This window comes from Metarhizium acridum (assembly GCF_019434415.1).
Source record: "Metarhizium acridum strain ARSEF 324 chromosome Unknown scaffold_1, whole genome shotgun sequence".
Lineage (NCBI taxonomy): Eukaryota > Fungi > Ascomycota > Sordariomycetes > Hypocreales > Clavicipitaceae > Metarhizium > Metarhizium acridum.
The window spans coordinates 5,659,452-5,680,964 of record NW_027094015.1 but is presented as its reverse complement, the minus strand read 5'-3'; the positions used below and the strand labels follow the sequence as shown (position 1 = coordinate 5,680,964).

Here is a 21,513-nt window from a genome sequence, read left to right as displayed (position 1 = left end):
TTCCTATGTGCTGTTAAATGGGACACAAATAGGGTAATGAAATTGCATGAATCGAGGAGCTCTCTGCAGCTTGAGTAACACGACTATTCATGGTGCAGATGGAGAGCCCAGTCGTTGTTGTCTAGTATACCTCTGATAGCCTTCGTACTCGAAGCACACCAAGCGCATAGGTTGTTCATTAGCAAGCCAGACAAGATTGATTTGGCTTGAGAGAACCTCGAATTAGCGCTCAAGCTTGGCTCGGGCATTGTCGCCGGAGAGGCCACTCCATGGAGCTAGTCGCATGCGAATCAGCATTCTATTAAAAATTATGGACGGTACTTTAGCAGTGCCGAAAGAAACATTGAAAAGACACCTGAACGGATCTTTCATTCGAATATGGAGTACACCTTGGACAATCTCCCAGCCACATGGCTCTGGCTCAGTCCGATTTGACGCCACCTGTACTGATGAGATGCAGAGGATTCCAGGCACATTGCTTTACAAACAACACACAATTGAATCACAGTACGCCACGTTACCGAGACATGACTAGCATACCCGCATCAGGGATATTCTTCAAGTCAACGCACCGATACTTCTGACCTCCCATGGCCAGTTTACTTTCCTGCTATGTATGGAATTTGTGGCCGAGGTGTTCTAGTCTGGGCTGGTCTAGACAGTAAGAACCTTGTCTCAGATGGATTTTTTTCAGACAGATCAAGACGAGAATTATCTCCCTCTTTCTACGCAATAGCCGCAGCGGATCGAGTGCTTGGCTCGTGTTCTCGGAGGTAATATTGTCAAGCGACCAAATATGATGGCCCCAGCGTACATGGCTGTGATGCCTTTGAAATTAGCGCACTGAGGCATGACAATGATGGACGTGCCTGGCCATGACCCATGCACTCTTGGGACCGTGGGTAAGCCACAATTAGGCAGCGGTTGGTTGAAAGGGCGTCGCCGCATGCTCTTTGTAGCATGACAATATCAGCATTCTGAGTCCTGACAACCCAGCCCGCCGCGCCCAATCGACAAGAACGCGACCTGCAATGCGACCTTACGAGCCTCCACTGCGAGACGTTGCCTATCCGGACCTGAGTCAATGACTGCTCATCTGCAATTGAATGTCATAGGAGCTTCATCTCACCAAGGCAGCAAGGAGTTGACTTCCATTTCCGGATATGTATGGATGGATGCTCTGGACCGGGAAGCGTGGTAAAAAGGCCGGGCAGAGAATCCAGTCGATCCACGGGCCGTGATTCGTGTCGTTTATTAGCCGGATCCGCTCAAGAGCCCCCAGTTTTCCCCTCTGGATTCGATCTGGAGTCAACGAGTCAAACATGATCGACGTTCCTTTTGTCGGCTCTTTGACATGTCACAGTGGACCCTTTTGAATGGCGCAGTTGGCAATTATGAATAGTAGTAGTCTTGTGCAGACTACGGGCCGCCCGCCGCCCTGGAGCTCGCAGACGAAGTACAGGAGAACGTTGGAAAGGGCTGTTGTACGATGAACACGCGGAGAAACCGTCCAGTTAGACAACAAGGCGGTGTCTGCCATGTGGAAAGTCCATGTGGCAGCCGAGACAAGCCTTTGTTGTCACATGGGACGCCTCGCCAAACTGGTCTGCGAGACCCTGGCTAAGAGATCTGGGGTACGGGCCCGTTAGTAGTAACTGATGGCACTGTCGCTCTAACGGAAGATGGTTAAGATTGGGCTTGATCTGGAGGATCAATGAGGCCCTTTGTCGATATTGACCAAGACATCATACCTGACGCCGTCAACGCAGGCGGATAAGAGAAGTCGTGGCCGCTAGTTTTGAACCATTACACGGTGTATACTCACGGGCCCTCCATGCATGCCATCATGTTATAAAGAAGCTTTATCTGTTCTGCTTTTCCGCTGAAGATACCATTCTTGTCGGAAACTTGTTCAGTTGTATGTCTGTCAGGAGTAATGAAGCTAAGAAAAATCCGACATTTGACTCGAGCTGGTGATCCTTCGCCGCGACCAAATCCTTTCTTCATTATCGTTGTTCTTCTGGTAGGAAGCAACGTCTTTACACTTTCAAAGTCCTGTATCAAATTCTAGTAGGCGATTCAACTACGTTACAAGAACAGGAGAGGTCTAGGAGCATTGTCAGTAACACCCGGTGCCACCAATCTGGATCAATCCTCTACAAATTTTGGTTCATCATCCCGTCAAGATATTTCTCAGACCTACGGTTCCGGTTACACCAAATCGGCTGCGTGGGATCTACCAGCTTAGCGGATTCTAAACAAGAGAATTGCCAGAATTCTCGCCAAGCACGGCCAGGCGCATCGTGTTGTGTGGTACAAGCCTAGAGGCCAAGCCGGCTGGCGTTAAACAGCTCCGGTTATCGTATTAATCCTGGCCGATGCCAGCTATTGACGATAAGTGGTCAGGCGTTTGGGCTGGAAACACAAACTCTTGTCGAGGTGAATGGCGATACGGAACCTCTGCTCCGACCCGTCGCCCAAGCACCTGTCAGTCACCCTTCCCATCACAACTGTGATCTACAGTCTTCGACAGTGCTACCTTTCACTCTCGCCCCCGAGCTTACTCGGTAATAAGGTCCACTATTGCTGTATACGCCATTAGTACGAGGGCTGATTTTTATATTTATACCTTTTTTTTTTCCAATCTTTTTCGTTTCTCGCACTACTGGATTACTTTTAGAGAGGACCTCTCGAGGGTCCTCTGAATATAAAAACTACAATGCTTCCTCCCCGAACGCTCGCCGTATCATCTTCTGATCACCTCACTCTGGGCGAAATAGCAACCATAACAACGTTGGAAAGGATAGGAGGAGCTATAAGCCTCGTGGCCGTCTGCTTCATCTTCGTCGCGTATGCGCTTGTGCGTCGAGCCCGCAATGTTCAAAATACCTTCATCGTGTTTGCCAGCATTTCCAACGTCGGTGCAAGTATAGCCTGTATCATTGCATTGGATGGATTGGTGCTAGGTGAAGGAACATCCTTGTGTCAGACACAGGCATTTTTATTCGAAATGTAAGTTGCGTCGTTGCGGCGTCACCGTTCGCGCGGATTACTATGCTTTGAGAGCATGGACTGATAAGAACAGGTTTATGCAATCTGACCCTTGGTGGTCCTTGGCTATGGCCATCAACGTTGTTCTCGTCTTTTATTTTCGTACGAGCCCAGATTCTTTCCGTCGCTGGTGGTGGCTATACTGTCTGATATGCTATGGCGGGCCATTCATTATCGCCTTGTCGTTGCTACTCATACGGGGTTCGCCCAAGGGCTTGGTATATGGGGATGCAGTTGTGAGAAGCACCACCCCTATCCGTTTCGTCTTGCCTACCATCATCAGGTCGACTAACTCGGTGTGCTAGATATGGTGCTGGATAGGTGGTAAATGGGCCGGTGTGCGGATTTACTCGTACTACTTGTTAATCTTGATATGCATTGCTGGGACAATTATCAGCTACGTATTAGTTGGATACCACGTATTTCGATCACGAAACAGACTTCGTAGCTTCTCCGTGTCTAAGAGCCGCGAGGTAGGCCACAGTGAGCATGTAAGTCTCGCCAACTCAACACCAGGGACCACCACGTACCTTCAGGTCAACATCCTTGTAAGACGTGAAGTAACAGTTGCAATCATATATAGGTTTCGAACGTTGATGACAGCCAACGTGTCGGTTTCTACGGAACCGTTACCACTGAAGTTCTCGTCACCCACACCTCGGCAAGCAACCTCGTCTACCCCAAGAATGCACATTTCGCCCAACACCGAGAAGCCGCCCCCTTCCCGGACGCCACGCTCCGAACCTCTGCAAACGCCGCGGCATTCATCTCCAGCGTGTCTGCCACCCCTCGCCGTCAGAATCTACTACTACCCAACCCAATCAACGGCACCGTATCAGCCTGCAAATCCATTGCCTCCAAATTTTCCGTCGAGGACCCCATCAAGCGGGCCTACCTGCGAACAAGTCTTCTCTTTGGCCTCAGTGTTCTAGTCACCTGGATCCCTAGCAGTATGAATCGCATTCACAGTTGGATAGAAGGCGATTCCCCTTACACATACCAGGTCGCCAGCGCCGCTGTGCTGCCCTTGCAAGGATTCTGGAACTGCGTTATATTTTTCGCCACAAGTTGGAGGGTAGTTAAAGACGACGTAATGTACAGGGCTGGCAGGATGCCACCGATATCACACAATGAGAGCGGAATGGGGACTCTCGAGAGGACCGTGAATAGAGAAGAAAACAGGGCTTTGACGGATTATGAAGTCGAGTCTCTGAATACACGGAGTGATGTCGAGTTGCGGGCGGTTGAGCACGCACCTAGGAAAGGGGTAGCTATATGATGGTGTGTGTTTTGCGAATTTGGCGAATACGGAGTTGGGGCATGATAGTGCTGCGGAGGTATTGTTAAATACCGTTTTCAAGTATTGCGTAGCGGTCTTGCTGTGTTGTAACCTGGGTAACGTGTATCCTGCTTTGGTTTTGCTCCTCAGGGCAATCTTGACATTGGAAATTTAATAAACTATAATAAACTTGGGGTGGCTTGGACTCATAATCACAAGTATCGATGCACATTGATCAAAATAAACGTCAATGCTCATTCCCGCACATCTCAGCGCAAAAAAAAAAAAAGACTTACCTTGGATTTATACATTTAGCATTGAATGAGCCATTCAGAAACGAGGCCATTATTTACTTTGCATTCATTACGTTTGTATTCTAAGCCGTGAGTCATAGACATTCGAGATAGCCTTGCCGATATCGATCAGCTTCAGTCATCATCATGTCATCTAGCGTGGGTCGTACCACCTCATAAAACGAAAAGGAAAAAGGAATTGAGTGTCAAGCCGTTGATGAAGTGCAAGTCCCATCACATCGATTGATCTCCTTTTTGTATGCCCATACTGCAATCTCAGACACACGGTCGTGCCTGTCCGCCTTCGGCTCAGATATAGAGGCTTCTGTCCTCTTTTTATATCCATGCCATTTGGTTTTCTCTTCTTTGTCCATTTTATGCTTTGACTGCTTTAATCGGTCTCGAAGAAGCTTAACGATTGCTTCAGAAGCTTTAGGTCAACGAGTCCCATTACCCTTCCATCCGCCCTCCAGATGGATTCGTCCAAGCACCACCATAACGTCATGGTCAATGCTGTGACTATCACTTGTGTGGTACCTAGGCCAATGACGGCCGATTTGAGGGCACCATAGACGGTGAATGCGTTGGGCATGGCGAGGACAAAAATACCCGCAGCAAGGTTTCGCAGTATGAGTACGCCGGAATGCATGTCACCAATGCTGCGTTGAGCTATGGCGATGCTTGATGACGTGAAGGATGCGGACCGTGCGAGCAAGGGTCTAGTGATTGTGTCGAGGGTGTAAGTGCCGCCGGCAAGGATGCCTAGTTGCAGTGACAGCAGGGGCAGGCTGATCTGACCGGCAGTGTTTGAAGTGAAGAACGGAGCGGGAGGCCCGGGATTGGGTGTCACGAAATTGTGGATGCCAAGGCCATAGGAGAGCAAGCCTGTCAGGGACAGGATGCCACCTGTGCTGATAATGAGGCAGCTGACACTCTTTGTGAAGCGTTCATACAATCCGCGATAGAAACAGAAGCCCCCTACGACGAGTGACGCAATGACCCATGGACCGGTCATCATAGTTCCTGTGAGGGAAACGTCTAGTGAGATAGGTGCAGGTGTTGTCAGGATAGAAACCGAAGACGTCAAGCCCCAAAGTGCACCGTAGGGGATGAATGTCAAGACGAATAGGAGGCAGGTAGTTGGAGCGACGATGGCGCGAGGGACCTGGAGAACAGTCGAAATTGTTAGTGGAGCTTTGAATGAGAGCGGCTTCATCTTTCTGATGTACTCCACGGCAGTCTCCTTGTTCAGCCGATGTCGAAACCGCCAGGGTCGCCATCTATCTAGACCGAGTATGGGGAGAGGAGTTATAGTTGCCCTTGAGCGGTCAAATACTGTTTCGGGGGCTCCTAAGGCAAGAAGTGGGAGAGCCAGAAAGTAGAGGCAGTTGATGATGCGGAACTGGCTTGTGAAATTGTTTGCATTGCTAGATGCCAGGCCGCCAAGAAGAGGCGAGCCCCAGGTTGTGGTGATGGTCAAGAGGTTGTACATGGATACTGGCAGATTTCGTTCATGCTCCTGTTGAAGAATCAATGTTAGCGTTCACTGTAGAGGAAAGTTGACGTGTCTGTCGATTGCACCTACAAAGTAAGTGTCCTGAATGGACCCCATCACCAACGTATCAAATGAACCCCATCCTAGGCCTTGAAAAACCCGAGCTCCAAGACATGAACCGTAGTTATCACCTGCAGTCATGTTCCAAATGGTTCCGAGAAATAGGAATAACGTCGATACCAAGTAAACCGGCCGTTTCCCATATAACTTTGCAACAATGGAGCCAACTAGGCTTGTTAACGTCGAAACCATGAGAGGCCCAGCCGTCAAGGCGCCAATGGCCATGTTCGAGACTTGATAATGAGCCGCCAGAGAACCGGCAGTAGTAACAAATACAGTCTTCATCCCCCCAATGAGACCAACCATGACGAGAAGTGAAAACAAATTGAGATCTTTCTGCCATCGAGGCCAATTCTAATTCAGAAACGTATTGTTAGTTGAATTTGTTCGTGATGCCATACCATATATGTACGTACCAAAGGGTCGTCTGGGTCATCACTTGGTTGCGGTACAAGCTCAACATGAGCATATTTACCCCTTCCATACTTAATCGGCTTTTGGCAGTTCGACAATGATGAGCTCGTCATTGACCTTGATGGGATATCGCGATCCCCAGAATATCCAACATTGTTTGTGTCGAACGGGTGTGGAGAGTTGGCTATTCGCGGAGGGAGCGGCCTCGAAATAATGTCGCCGGGCCTTTTGATGTCCCATGCCATTTTCATCTTCGAAGTCCTGCAATTTGAAAATAATACACTACAAATTGAAGGAGAAGAGGTAGTGGAGAGCAGGGAGAGTGGTATATAAAGAGCGAGGGAATGTGAGACGAGAGCCCAGCTCGAATCATAAAGCGAAAGAAGATACCAATTCCCAGCAATGATTCTTCAGTGAGAAACAAAACGAGACACAACCATCGCTGAGAGTGAACCAGGTCTTCCAAAACAAGAGACAGGATGAGAAGAACGAAAAGAGAAGAAGAAGCGGTTGGAGTTCTTCACACCGACCTGGTACACTGTTGGATTCTTGTGCTAAAACATGCAAAAGTGAAAAACCGGACAATTATGTGGGATAAGTGAGAGACATGCTTACGACTGGATCGCCAGATGTCAAAAGAAAAATGGTCTCTACACTACACGAGACTACATGCTTCTCCTTAGGAACCAGGTGTGGATGCAGACCCTCACTGTAGATATGTATACTGTGGAATCCAAAAGAAAAAATGACAGCCACCTCGGAGGTTTACGAGAAGATGCCCGCGAATACTAGCTCAGTAACGAGCTAAGTGTCTGCTCATCTTTGGGGGATCCTGCCACCGACATGACTAGGCAGGCATAACATGGCATCCCTTTGAATGGGGCTGCTTTGCAACACACAACCAGCTTGCTGCCAAGTTTATGCACGGTATGTGCCACCTTGTATTGCTGAAGTTTGTATATCCGTTGTGTTTGCATCTATAGGGATTGCACGCCGAGTATGGATTGATCACCACTGCGCATCACGCAGCGATGTAAAAAGGATGGAAATAGCATCGGATCAAACGAGGTACTCTCCCCACGTCATCTTTTCGGTTGAACTTGGAAAAGGCACTCTGTGTTTGCGATGAGCCAAAAAAAAAAAAAAAAAAAGATACAGGCTCATAAGGCAGTGAAATTGTGGCGTCGAAAGCTGAATGTCTTCCCCTCTCCAATGGCGAAGCTTGCAGCTGGTATTCCTAGACCAGACGATGAGAAGTCCTATAACGAATTTGTGTGCAGGGTTGTGTGGATGCATCACAACTTCAATCAGCGGCCCTCAAGTTCAGACGAGAGTGGCTGAGACACCAGACGCTTGACTCGGAATTAAAAAAGACCAGTTGCCCCCTCTCTCCCATGGCGGGCTGGGGTTGAAGCAGGTGTACTCCGTAGAGAGTCACTCCGTAGAGAGTCAGTCCTTGAGACCATGACCTGCAGCCAAGGGACATGCTTATGTTGGCTGCACATCGATTCTCGAGTTCCTCCGGGACATACTGCTTTGTGGGCAGAAGGTGGAAGCAGGGTGATGGTGGCCGCGGCAAGGGGTTCAGATGGCTTCGATCCAAAGCTGCGGAAAAGACGTGAAGGCAGAAGAAGAAACTTGCACGGCGTGGAACAAGTGCGGATGAAGTTGACAGGTTCGTGGAGAACTTCAGGGCAAGATCGACACTCTCCCGCGCCTATCTCGGTTTCTTCGGGACAGAGCTGCTGAGCACTTGAGCAGGCAGGGACGGGAGGGACTAGCTCCATTGTGCCTGCTTGACCCCACTGGGCATTATTCTGATAGGCCATTGGCCACTTTCCACGTCTGATGCAAGGGCGGTCTAGCTCTCCAAACGCCAACCATGTCGGCCATGGAGTGAATTGCAAGCCACAAGCGATAGAACAGAGTCAGAGACGCGCATGAATTCGAATCGCGGCCGTATTGCGCTCATAGATGTCGGCATAATCGCAAAATATCAATCACAAAAGCGACTCATTGGAGCTCACCAGATTTGACGATGCCAACGAGCCACGCGTTCTAAGTGGGAAAAATTGTTTTCAAGTGAAGGGTATCTCCCTCCCATCCTCCTTTTGCCTCGGGACACATATTCTGCGTCCCTTTTTTCAATAGCGCCCTGGCTCTGATCCAGCCTCTACTTGATGCCAGAAATGAGGCGCATCAATGGCAGTCTTACCCAGCGCCACGACGCACGCAAGCTATGAACTGTGCGAGGGCAAACGAAATCACGGGCACTGTGTTGATTTGCGGAGTGGGATACACTCGACATTTCCGGCCAGTGAGTGAGTGAGTGGGTGAGTCTTCCCTTTGTGTGCCATTACCCACCCTCCCTTCTCCCTGATCTCCGGCGGTTTGGTATGCATTACGAAGTATGACATTACCTCCTCTTCCGATATTGTCAATTCATTACTTCGTACATACTCAGTGATCCCGGTATTCCATGGGAAGTCATTGATGATCAATATCGGTCAAGTTTGGAATAGATTAATACATCGCTGCCTTGGTGGCAGTCCACCCAATACCCAACTTGTTCTCGCCTTACTGCTAATCCCATACCAGAACGATTCCAGCAGCTTTACTGCAGCAAGGCAGTTTCTCAGTATTCGGGCTCTGCCGGATCGTCAACTGACCTCCATGTCCTCTGAACAGTTGCGGACCCGCGTTGTGTATCCCTCTCAGTGCTGGAGGTTATTGAAAGCCCAATATTTATGACGCGCACGAACTATTGAACACACATTCGCTTCTGTTACTCATATGATTCCTGGTTTTTTTTTTTGAAGGAACCTAGCCGCCATGCCTGCTAGCTACTCAGAGCCAAAGGATGCCACTTAGATCATCGTATATGACCTGCTTTTAAGATCTCCAGCATGTGGTGCACGCCCGGTCAATGGTCTGATGACCAAGGCATCTCTCAGATGCCTGCTAAGAATTGTACTAGGCCTACAAAAGAGCATGTGCTCGGGTTGGACTCGGACCATGCCTCAAGCTGGCCATTTCCCAAAGAAATACAGCTCAGTTAGTACATCCACGTTCTGCTAAATTGTTCACTCTGCATCTCATCATCCTTCAACCTTATTTTCGAGCCTCCATGATTGAGGCTATGCTACCCCCAAATTTTCTCCACACGGCTTGAAAGTTCCAAATCCAAACAGTAGAAATAGCCAGAAACCACAACAAGTCATTCGTCTTTGTTTACCAACGCCTCCACTGACGTGATTATACGAGGGCTGACATGGCAGAATAAACATGAGTGATATAAATTCAATAAAGCAGATTATAACTTCGGAAGAGCGGATCTCTTGACATCTTACTATCCCATGAACATATCACTTCTACCCAAAATTTGCTGACCGGTCTTGAAATTCCGCCACAAGGTGCTTGGAAGGCGATGGTTCGTTGTCTCAATAGGGTACTTGACGAACAACGTAGGCTTCCTTGGCAATTCATCCTTCACTAAAAAGCCCGAGAAGCGAGAATCGACAGGCTGTTAGGCATTATTAATCTTTCTACCTGAAACAAGCCTTATATTCGCCCGCGATATTACAGGATGCTCCCAGGATCAAAGACATAACTCGATAACTCACGAATGACACATAGCCTACAGTAGGTCCTCTCTGGCATACGTGTTTCGACGGTCAAGCTGGCACAAGATGCTCAGTCCCGGCACCTAAATCTGTGAAATTATGACAGCTTTAGATGAGGGGGAAGCCTCTTGCACAGTCGACGCCTCCACAGCCATGAGCAGCGTGGTCGTTCGCACAACCAATTCTACGCCCGTGTGGAATGTCAGAAGCTGTCTCTCACAAATTCTTAATGACTTCAAAACTGGACCAGCTGACATACCTTCGTAGATCAAGGTATAAGATACTGGTGAATCGTCGCCCGGGCCACTGAGCAACGGCAGCCGCTCGGCTGGTCCAAGCACAACCCGAAATCTTAGGCCAACGTCCTTGCCCACATCAACCCATAGAAACTTGTCAAGATCGATTATCTTGGAGTTCAAGCCCTCATCAGCACCATTCAAATTCGACTTCTCTGCCAGCCATCCCCGCCATACGCGAATAATGCCGTCACACGTATTCACCTGACTGACGAAGAATCCTGGCTTTGAGGCCTCCTTCACCACGTACGTGACGGCGCAAAGTTGTGAAAACAACAAATCATGGTCAAGGTAGACGTCCTGAGTGGCAGTCTCATCACTCTGCAAAGACTTGCTCCCTGTCTGTCGCGAAGCTCTCGGCCTATCGCGGTTCTCTTCCTTCAAAACTGGACGATAAGACGAGTATAATTTGCTGAGGTCACTAAACTTGAGGGATTCGTCTGTGATGGGTTGCTCGCTCACTCGCTTTAGACCAAGATACCTGCATGATAATGGCGGTGTCGTTAGTCTTTCGCTTGGGTGGTAGCAATCGAGAATGAGTCGATTGTGCGGAAGAGGCGATACGTCGATCAAGCGGCGATAGAGAATCCGGGTGGCGAGTGTGTAGAAGCAGCGGCTGACCGGGACGACTTGAATGAGCTCCCTTGTCGAGAGGCATCCCAACGATGCAGCCAACAACTAATTATATCGTCTAAGCAAAACTGGAATCAGCCGGGCGGCGCGCAGATTTACCTCGTTGGGTAGAGCCTCCATTGGGCATGTGGTTGTGGCCATGGTTCACCAATTATCCGGGCCAGGCTATTGAGAATGGTTGAAGCTGAAGTGATGACTGCCTATGGATCACAAGCCGGAACCTTGTTCGGCCGACATGGCCAAAGAGTTCTTGGGGACTGAGTGAGCTGTGATGCTCGACAGAGTGCTCTTGGTTGGTGGTCGACGCCACATGGCCATATCTAAGCACCTAGTAGGCGATGAGCGTTGACAGTGACCGGCAGTTGTGAAAATGCGGAACCGGAGACGTGTCAATAACGCCATTAGCCATGTTGCCTGTCATGGCATCGTCTCGTCCCATCTTACTAAGCTGCCAGGCCATTCTCTAGTCATCCCGACGCCATCTCGCCGTTCAGCTTCATCACCATGCTATGCGCTGCCGGATGCCAGGGGACCGTGGCTGCAAGCAAAAGAATCACTTAGAATGGAAATGGACTACAACTACATACGTATACATGGTGGCAATGACAGCACGTCCTATTGCAGTTAAAATGGTTGGCTCTGCCGGCGAGAAGATGGGAGAATGCGAAAATTCAAAGTCGCAACAATGCAACGTACGGGGCGGGAAACCACCAAAGCTACCATCAAATAGTTTTTCTGTCACATGTTGGGCTTTGAGAAAGCACGGGGCCTCAGTCTTGTAGGGTTGGGGTTAGGGTCAAAGCCTGAGGATCAAAATTACCAGACGAAATCAAGCGCGGACGATTTTCTGGAGTTAGGGTAGGGTCCGACCAGTTGACCGGGAATATTAAAGCCTAAACACCTTATACTCCGTACCTAACAGTCAACCTTGGAAGTTACTCGTCTGTCCCGCAAGTAATACCTACTACTACCTAGCTCGCGCGCGGCCCCTGGTTCTGGTGACAGCATTCTATCACAAGACAGGTCTTAAAATTATCACCAGCTATTAGAAGTCTGATATATTGAATGGAAAACTCTAATAAGGTGTCTTGTATAGCTGATGATTTGGTGACAGTCACCAAAACTACCCCCCCGGCCTCCTACCTAAGTAAGTACTAGGTACCAGGTATGGCCCCCCATGTTCGATTTCCACGGCTAATCGCGCTCACGTCGGCTCTCCATAACTTGCTCCCCGGGACAGCAGTTGCAACACCCCACTCTAAACTCACTTCAACCACACCTTCACGGTCCTAGTCAAACTCCAACTTTCAAAGCGCAAACTCGCTTCGTGGCAATGTCGACCGACCCTGCGCTGATGCCGTCGCCGCCCGCCGACCTCACCCAAACCACGCAACAGACGACCAAGGGAAGGCATTCTTTAACCCTAGATCAACGCCGCGCACTGCGGAGGTGGGCCGAATCCCAAACCATCCGCCCACCGCACAAGGCCTGCATCGCATGGTTCCATTCACAGTTTGGCCAGCAAATCAGTCAGTCAACCGTGTCTCATTCCCTGTCAGCAAAATACTCGCGGCTGGACGGAAACAACCCACAACTTTCTGGCTCGCGCCTGCGATTTGGCAATTGGCCCGACGTCGAAAAGCTCGTGCTCCTCTGGTATCGACAAGCCCAGGCTGCAGGGCGACCGCCAACGAACGACGAGCTGGGCGAGAAGGCAAAATCTATATTTTTGCAACTACCGCGGTACAGGGGCCAAAACGTGCCTGAGTTCTCTCCCGGCTGGATACATCGCTTCAAGAAACGCTATAGCCTTCTGGTCCGCCGGCAACGCCGATCAGGGGACGGTGGCATCAACCTCGCCGAGGATATCGACTACCTAGCCGACTGTGTTCCCAGGGTGATGGCAGTCACGTCTGATACGAGTCCTGCCGCAATCAAGGAACAAGTTCTGCGCGTGGTGGGCGTGGAAGCCAGTCTGAACACCTGCGCCTTGGTGCGAGACGAGGTCCTGAGAAGAATGAGCGCCTCATCAAACCATTCACTGCTGCCGCAACAGGCCGTCCCCCAACCCGAACCTATTCCTCCGCCTCCGCCTCCACCTCCGCCCCCGTCTGAGCAACCAATGTATGCCGACGACGATCCCGAGGTCGTTCTTCAAAACGCTTTGCGCCAGCTCCAACAAGAGGAGCAGGCGGCCGAAGAACAAGCTGCTGCGGTCCGAGAGGAGAGAGAGCGCGTTGAGCGGGCTGGGATACATGTGGCCGGCATGGTCGCTACACCAGGCCCACAGGACTCTTCTTCCGACCCGCGGTATACAATGCCTGCACAGGAAATAGGTGGTCACGATCTGACTCTAACACCAATTCACTCCGACGGACCAGTCTCTTCCAATGACCGGCCCATACGCTGCCCCTTCTGCGTAAATCAGCGCATGTTACGTACAATCAAAGAAGCTGTGGAACACATGTCTACGCATGTCGTCGTTTGAGCGGTAAAGAGTGGCGTTCTCTTCCACTGTTTGATCACCGTATTGTTGTTTCCGTGTTTTTTTTCTTTTCAAATGGTAAATAGTGATGGGATTAATCTTTAATACCTAGGTCACAGGGCTGGGGTTAAAGAATGAGGCATAGCGTTTAGGATCGTAATAGACATCGGTTAGGGCCATGGCAGCAATCAATCAGGCGGATGAGTCCTTACTCGGGGCACAAGCAATTGTGAATATAACTTGTGGCGTGCAACAAATTAATAAACAAGCCGGTAGGCATGAGCTCACCAACACTAATGATGGGCACAATATCACTTGAAGTCCAGGTTGTGCATCCGACTGCCCACGTGTTAGCCCTGCGCATGGCTTCTTGCGCAAGTCTGGTATTCTATATGAATCCGCTATCCTGTAATGCTTTTATGACAGCCTCTTGTTCAAGCCTGGCCTTGCTCTTTGGCGGGGGGGCATCACCCGTATCTATGTAATTCTTCCAGAACTTTAACCCCTCCAACCCTTCTTCTCTGCATAAAGCGCCGTGCTCTTCTGCCATTAGTAACTCCTCCTCGGCAACACCAATGCTCCAACCAAATCGTTCCGCAGTTTCCAGGGCCGTGACACCACGTCCAAATTCTCTCCAATCCCAGGTGACTTCTCGCTCTGGGGGAAATTCGTGTAGATCTTGCAGCCAGGACAGCAGCGATTTGATAGTCGTGTCGTCGGTTCGATCGTGGCTCTGAACTACCATTACACCGCTACGAAAAGTTCGCAGCCGGACTGGAAGCTTTAGGCTTTCCCATAAACGTGCAGCTTTCTCAAAGTCCAAGGGGCTGACAAGCTCGACACCCCCTCTTGCTCTGTTGAACATGGCCCACAAATCGACGAGCGTGATGATGCCTCCGGCTCGTTTCAAGACCCCTCTCGAGTCATCAGCCAGAAACTCGGCAAGATTCCGAGATAGTTCAGATATATATAGATACTCAGAACTTCCGCCAGCAACAATATCCTTTGTAGTAACCAAGCCTAGTTGGCTTGCGGATTCTGCCAAGATGGCATTTTCCTCGGCTGAAGCTCCGCCAGTGGCACCATTCGTTTGGCGAGCATATCGTTCTGCGAGAGCAATGACTTCCTTTGCTGACGACATCAACGCCTCAAGATCTTCAAACGCACTGCCAATCAGAATTTCGTTGTTCTTATGCATATTGAGACCCAACTGTTCCAGGCCTGCAATACCCGCAGTCTTGGTTCTACTGGTCGATGTATCTGATGAACCAGCTACTGTATTTGGATCTGCACTCCTTCCGTTTTTAGGAACCGGAGGAGCATTCTGTAGTAACCATTTTCTTTGTGTTATGGCTCCCTTCAGCCTCTCATAGAATATCTGCATACCCCCGCCCCGAAAAGAAATCTTGATACTTTCAGCCACGTCGATGCCTGAAGGAGCATTGCTGGGGGCCTCGTGGACAGGACCCGGGGACTCCGTACGAACTGTGGGCGATTCGGTTTCAATGCTAGGGGTATTCTGTGACAAAAGTGGCGCGCCACAAATCTCACAGGCAAGTAGTGACGGATGATTTGAAAATGTGCACCGCGGACACGCAAAGGATGCCCCAGCATCGGCCGAGGAACTTGGCCTGTTTTGCCCAAGTGTTTGCCCGTGGCTTTGCTGAAAAGAATCCCGAGGGTTTATTGATGTTGTTAACAGGGCATTAGATTCATGTTGTCGATTCGAGAGCGGACTTGAGCCAGAAAAAGAGTTTATTACGGGCGTTGGACGTTGACTGGCGTTGTTAATGGCTGCTTTTAGAACATGTGCCAATGTTGGCTTGATTCCACATGCAAGGCATGGCGGTAGCGGCGTATGCGCGTTCGCCGCCGCAGGATCAAAGTTCACTGGTATAGGATTAGAGAAGCTGCAAATAGTGCAGACCCAAGTGGCCGTCGTCACTTGGGGAGGCTCTGGTGGAGGTCTATGGGCACTGTCCCTTTGCCCAGGAGATGCAGAGTTGTTTCTCAAAGGAGGTGCTGCATTGGATAAAGCTCGATTATGAAGCGAGGAGCGCTTCAAGGGCTTAGGAAAGATGGTGATTTTGGGTGACGACTTCAGAAACCCGGCATAGAAGTCATATCGGTCAATGTCCTTGAGATCCAATGCCATAGAATTTGTTCTAGGCTTAGCCTTGTCAACATAACAGATTCGATGGGATGTCAAGTAAACTTGGCCATTCTGGTGATCCGGGAGCTTTAGCTTCCTGTTATAACCTGTTAATAAAACCCTATCTTCATTGATCGGGGTCCGAGTGGCGGAGCTCACCCTTCATAGAGCCCAACATTGTCCTGCACAAACAATAAGATCTCATCTGGCAAGTAAGACGGTCGCAATGCAGTGGTCAGATCTATATGTTTCAGAAACATTCGTCATGTCGTAGTGGCTGGTTAGCCGGGAGATGATGCCCAGATGCAAAGCGGTCCTGATTGTGTTATATGTGCTGATAAAGAAGCTGATGCTCGGCTATGGTCGGTAATACAACTAACAACGGTGTCGAAGATAGCACAGAGCTATGGTGCCTAGTCCAAAGGTTATGTTGTGAGGGTTGAAGGTTGCATGTAATAAAAGTGTTGAGCTAAGGAAATGTAGATCATATCATGTCGACAGCACTCCCAGATGACTTGCCGAACGTATGTTGAACTCGCTGGGTCATTCATGATGCAAGACAGACCCACCCACACACTTCGTTCTATTAGCCGATGATCTGCCGGCTCGTCACGGGTTTGGGCATTTAGACTCTCATCCACCCACAAATGCGATTTCCTCTTCTCCAACTTCCACACCGTCAGTTCGGCCACATCCAGTCCAATATTTTCGACAATCGCTACGCCTGCCCACTTTGAGCCGATATACACAGGCACTTAAGCTATTTCAACCAAAAAAGCTAACATTCAGTAAATCGACTATCCAGCACTATGTTGCCAGGGTGGTCGGCCTCACAGCAGGCACCTGGCGTCTCACAACGGACCCAGCCGGTCGGGTACAGTTATGCTGCCAGTAAGAAACCTCACCAACCTCCGTCTCTCTATATACAGAATCGATCAGCTGACAAGCAAAGGTCCTGCCTTTGTTCCAGTCCAAGTCCGCCAGGGCTTCAGCCAGTACGCTCCTCCAACACCTCCGTACCCAGGACATGTGCCGCCTTCCGTTGGCGCCCAGTCTCCTGCACAAGCAGAGCAGCCCAAGCCGAAGACGGAGTGGCCTGAATCTGTCCGGAAATATGTTCAGCGATCCTTCCTTCCCGAAAACGACGATCCGACCGTGTCTCGCGCAGAGGTCGAGGCCAAGCTTAAGGAGACCATTGGCACAGCCAAAGAAAATGGCACTTTGTATACCATAGACTGGGATGCTGTCCCTTTGCCGCAAGCCCTCGTGAAAGCCGACCGTGACGCACTGTATAACAGCGGTAATCACACGCCATCATCTTCTGAATCTCTCGCCAACTCCAGGAAAAGAAAGTCTTCCGATTCTGTCGACGTTGGATCTAACCAACCACCGTGGCATAATGCTAACTCGCGATCATCCCTTGAGAACCGTATTTCATATCCATCACCAGACAAACGCTCCACATTCGACGACAACTTGGCGAAATCAAGTAAGTTACAAAAAGAGGCCGCCAGTAAACGCAAACGTCGCTTCGAGAGCGAATACAAGGCTGTATACAGATCACCTAGTCCAACTCCACCCTCCTCGGGTCCAATCATTGGAACCAGTGAGGTGTTGGAAAAGAGGTATCTTCGCCTAACTGCTCCTCCTATTCCTTCCAATGTTCGACCTGTGCACATCCTGCGCCAAACTTTGGACTTGCTGAAGAAGAAGTGGAGGAAGGAGGGGAATTATTCGTATATTTGCGACCAATTCAAATCCATGCGACAGGATCTCACTGTTCAACGCATTAAAACCGATTTCACTGTCTCCGTCTATGAGATACATGCCCGGATCGCCTTGGAAAAGGGGGACATCGGTGAGTATAACCAGTGCCAGACCCAGCTTCGTTCCCTCTATTCTCTGGGGTTAAAAGGCAATCCTATCGAGTTCAAAGCGTATCGTATTCTTTATTTCATTCATACTGCCAATCGTACCGGTCTGAACGACACGTTGGCAGATCTAACCGCAGCAGAAAAGGAGGAAAGGCCAATTAAGCATGCTTTGCAAGTTCGGTCGGCTTTGGCTTTGGGGAATTATCACAAGTTCTTCCAGCTATACCTTGACACGCCCAATATGGGCGCATATCTTCTGGATATGTTTGTCGCCAGAGAACGTCTTGCTGCATTGTGTAATATCTGCAAAAGGTTTGTTTCATGCCGTTTGTGAAGCTGATACAAAAAAGCAAATGCTAATACTTTCGTAGTTATAAACCTGATGTTAAGCTGCGTTTCGTCACTGAAGAATTGGGCTTCGAGTCTGATGCCGATGCTGCCCAGTTCATAATCGACCACAGCGGACAGCACCTGCTGGAAGACCGCTCAGATAACATTGTTTTTCTGAGTGGGAAGGCCGGCCAGCTATTTGAATCATCCAGATCCGAAGCTTTTCGAAAAGTTGACATCAAGGGACAGATCTAACCTTGGATGAGCTTTCCTTGTTGTTCAAGTTCAAGCATCTGCCCCTCACACCATATGTTTCAGCCCCCTTGGCAACAGTAGATTGCCACCACGCGTGTCGTTGAACCATGACGATTCACGTGACGGTGACGCTTTTGTACAGGTGGATCACAGTGTACGCTGTCAAATCTCTAAGGAAGTTGTGGCGAATTGGGAGCCCATGGCCTCCCCCGACCGCCTGGAGAAATGAAATCGCACTCCGGTTTGACTTGACCTGCTATCGGCCTGGAAAATATTGCGAGCCAGAGCTATACGCCAATCTCAATCCTAACTAAACCTCAGAGCTTGTATTGGGCAACCTGGCCGGGTTGAAACCATATCACGACTACGATTCCCATGACGGTTTTTCTTTTTTTTTCTTTCTTGATTTGCCTTTTTCATTCAATGTAGCGGGGCGGTTTGCTACATATATTTGCGTCTTTGATCCCGACCTGATACCCATGACCCTTGGCATTCAATGCGACGAGCAACGAAACATAGCTTCCCCAATCTCAACACGTAAAATAACCGACGATACCTTCCGCAATTGACAATAGAGCATACTGATACGGAGATCATTCTGGATATGATGACTAGTGTGGGAACGTGTATTGCTTCATAGTTTAGCCTAGCATATTTAATCAGATACATTTCTTGCCATGCCCGACCAGACACACAGTCCCAGTTGCCTGCCAACCTCGCATTGAAGGTGGATGCTGCTACTTGACGTGGCAATAGTCTCCTTATGACGTGGTGAGTTCTATACTGGGTAGTCAAAGTAGGACCCGTGGTGTGACTGGTGGTCCAGAGTCGATCAAGTTGGCCACGGATACACCTGCTAAGCCACCCAGGCATCATGTTTGATGGTTTACTGGCCTCTTGTTACATACCACCGTCCGTTTACGCAACCAAATGCTGGCAACTCATAGAAAAACGACAAAATGGCTCCCTTGTCGTGGCGGAGCTCTGAATGCGCCTTGGGGCTGACTTCTGCATCATCAGAAGCCCGGCTGAGGCGCCGACCCTGAAGCTACATCTGGAGCATATTCTAGAAGCGGATTGTTAGCGCCGGCGCGGTTATGATCGCTTCTTATAAGTTCTAATCTCATCTCATTTGCTTCCTCAGCCCCGCACCGAGTAGCACGGATCACAACCCCTAGTTACTCCGTTGGTGAGCTTTGTCTGAGTTGCTTTCTGTTTACAAATGGTATTTTTTTTTTCGCAGGTCGATTAGGCTTCGAAAAGGTATATATTATTCCATATAGCCTATGTTGGGCCAATCCAGTCTACAGAGCTATCAAGTGCAACAAGCCTTTATCAACCACCCTCGACATTCCTTCGATTACTTGTTATCCTTTCTTTCCAGTCACCGCAAAGTTCATTTATTGATTCAGACCAGGCACATGCCCTGGACGTGTTCCGGACACACCCTCGGCATGAGATTGACGCCAAGTGCAAGGTTGTCGAGTCTCTGCGGCTAACACTCAGTGACATACTTGAGAAGCGCATAGAAACAGAACAGAATCGAGACACCTCCCTCCGCGGAGGAGCAAACAACAAGGCAACAATGGACTTGTTCCAGTACGTGACCGCCAAATGGGATTCCATATGGCATCGGCACAGGGCGCTTCTCCTCGTGGGTTCCTAGAATCAAGGCTGAGCGAGAAACAGACCGGTTGAGTGGTTTCTGGTTGCTTTGTTTTACACCCGTGCCACCGGAGCAAGTGGAAGCGGCAGCATCCAAAGGGGCATCAGTCCGGTTAAGTATGGCGAGGAAAAAGGTAAGGCGGTAGCCTTAAAGTCATGAGCGGCACTACAAATCGCAATTTTGCAGTTTTACATGTATTTGCAGCTTTCAATGTTCGTCCTTCTTTTGTGTTTCGCCGCGATGAGAGGGAAAGGCTTGCTGGCCCGTGACGGCCAAAAAAAAAAAAAGAGAAAGAGAAAGGTTATGAGGCGAAACACTTGAACAGACTGGAAAAACAATGATCGATTGTAGCCATGAGCTTGCATAGCGTCGCGTTCATGACGTCCAACGCAAGCTGAAGCCTTCTATTTTAACGACCGGGCACGCTTGGCATCCTGATCCAACAGAGTATAAGGAACAAAAAAAAGACAAGGGTGAAATGCCGCTGTATCTCGACAATCGCTGCCAAAGTTGAAAGCCCCCAATTAACTTTTCTCCCAGTTATATCTGTATACCACCTGTTTGACGTATAAGGACTCACATCCACAGTTCGACCCATCAGTCTTCCTTGGCCTTCCCACCAAAATGGCCATCCAGACAGACACAACGCGGCCGTGTTTCCAGTTACGCATATCTATGCGGTTCGATTATCACACTCTTTGATTTTTTCCAGAAATCTTGAAACGGAAAATCACAGAAAATCACAGATAAACAGATAAGCCGCGCAAACCAAACTTGTACATGGAGTATCCAATCTGCCAAAGGCAAACATCGGCAGGACGAATATCCGTCCATGCAGTCCCTCGCCCAGTCCATGAGAAGGGTCAAATGCATTGTTTCAGAGGTGCGATAAAAACAGGGATGGTGGTGGATGGAGAGCTGCAACATGGCATGGTTGACCTTGACTTCTGCTTTTCTCCTTGCACATAAATAGTACCAACCAACCCGTGTTCGAGGCAAAAATTATTTGACCAGATGAAGTACCCGGCCATCGTGCTAAATACTCCAATATACCATGGTGACCATGGTATATCAGAACATACTTCTTCTTAGACAAATATATTCAGCCACAAACTGTACTTTGTGTGTGTCGATCGCTAGGTATAACGTCTCTACCAGTACCAAACGGTGCACCAAACAGTTGCCGGGTGTGATGGGATGGGAAGGACTTCTTTGCTTCCCGCCGTCTCGGACTGGAAACAATTATTAATTTTCAAGACCGACTCTGAAGTGATGGCTTTTCCGGGGGCCGCGTGGGCTCGGGCTATTATGCGCATGGACGATCAGTGTGGCGGAGGGGCCCAAGGGTCTGGGCGGCCATGTGCCAGAATTGGCTATCAAAGCCGTGTTTGGGGTTTTGGAGACGAAGTGGAGAGAATCATGGCGATTGTGTGTGTGTTTTGCCAGTTTTGTGGCGTGCTGATGCGCCATCGACGGCGTATGCCGACAAATTTGCACTCTGTGCTCTACTACTCCGTGCTCTGTCCTGTATACTCTTGATCTTGGCC

General features: G+C 49.4%; 5 protein-coding genes across 5 annotated transcripts; 2 read left to right on the top strand and 3 right to left on the bottom strand.

Annotated features, from left to right (window-relative positions):
* Nucleotides 1–2,719: 2,719 nt before the first annotated feature.
* On the top strand, nt 2,720–5,535 carry J3458_001761 (uncharacterized protein; the record flags this gene model as incomplete). Its single annotated transcript, XM_007809426.2, has 4 exons — nt 2,720–3,012; nt 3,086–3,287; nt 3,357–3,542; nt 3,635–5,535. 4 exons carry the CDS (start codon nt 2,720–2,722, stop codon nt 4,328–4,330), a joined length of 1,377 nt encoding a protein of 458 aa, XP_007807617.1. The 3' UTR covers nt 4,331–5,535.
* Nucleotides 4,049–8,320, bottom strand: J3458_001760 (uncharacterized protein). Its single transcript, XM_066116907.1, has 4 exons — nt 6,655–8,320; nt 6,209–6,592; nt 4,627–6,142; nt 4,049–4,380 (listed from the first exon to the last, which is right to left on the bottom strand). Exons 1-3 carry the CDS (start codon nt 6,901–6,903, stop codon nt 5,015–5,017), a joined length of 1,761 nt encoding a protein of 586 aa, XP_065978794.1. The 5' UTR covers nt 6,904–8,320; the 3' UTR covers nt 4,049–4,380; nt 4,627–5,014.
* Nucleotides 8,321–9,876: 1,556 nt separating this feature from the next.
* J3458_001759 (uncharacterized protein) lies at nt 9,877–12,043 on the bottom strand. Its single transcript, XM_007809424.2, has 3 exons — nt 11,304–12,043; nt 10,535–11,249; nt 9,877–10,459 (listed from the first exon to the last, which is right to left on the bottom strand). Exons 1-3 carry the CDS (start codon nt 11,343–11,345, stop codon nt 10,359–10,361), a joined length of 858 nt encoding a protein of 285 aa, XP_007807615.2. The 5' UTR covers nt 11,346–12,043; the 3' UTR covers nt 9,877–10,358.
* Nucleotides 12,044–12,383: 340 nt separating this feature from the next.
* Nucleotides 12,384–16,380, bottom strand: VPS36_1 (Vacuolar protein-sorting-associated protein 36). The gene is made up of 2 exons (XM_066116906.1): nt 16,001–16,380; nt 12,384–15,938 (listed from the first exon to the last, which is right to left on the bottom strand). The coding sequence occupies exons 1-2, from the start codon at nt 16,099–16,101 to the stop codon at nt 14,078–14,080; spliced, it is 1,962 nt and encodes a 653-aa protein (XP_065978793.1). The 5' UTR covers nt 16,102–16,380; the 3' UTR covers nt 12,384–14,077.
* Nucleotides 16,381–16,523: 143 nt separating this feature from the next.
* J3458_001757 (uncharacterized protein) lies at nt 16,524–18,978 on the top strand. The gene is made up of 3 exons (XM_066116905.1): nt 16,524–16,732; nt 16,794–18,027; nt 18,087–18,978. The coding sequence occupies exons 1-3, from the start codon at nt 16,651–16,653 to the stop codon at nt 18,298–18,300; spliced, it is 1,530 nt and encodes a 509-aa protein (XP_065978792.1). The 5' UTR covers nt 16,524–16,650; the 3' UTR covers nt 18,301–18,978.
* Nucleotides 18,979–21,513: the final 2,535 nt, after the last annotated feature.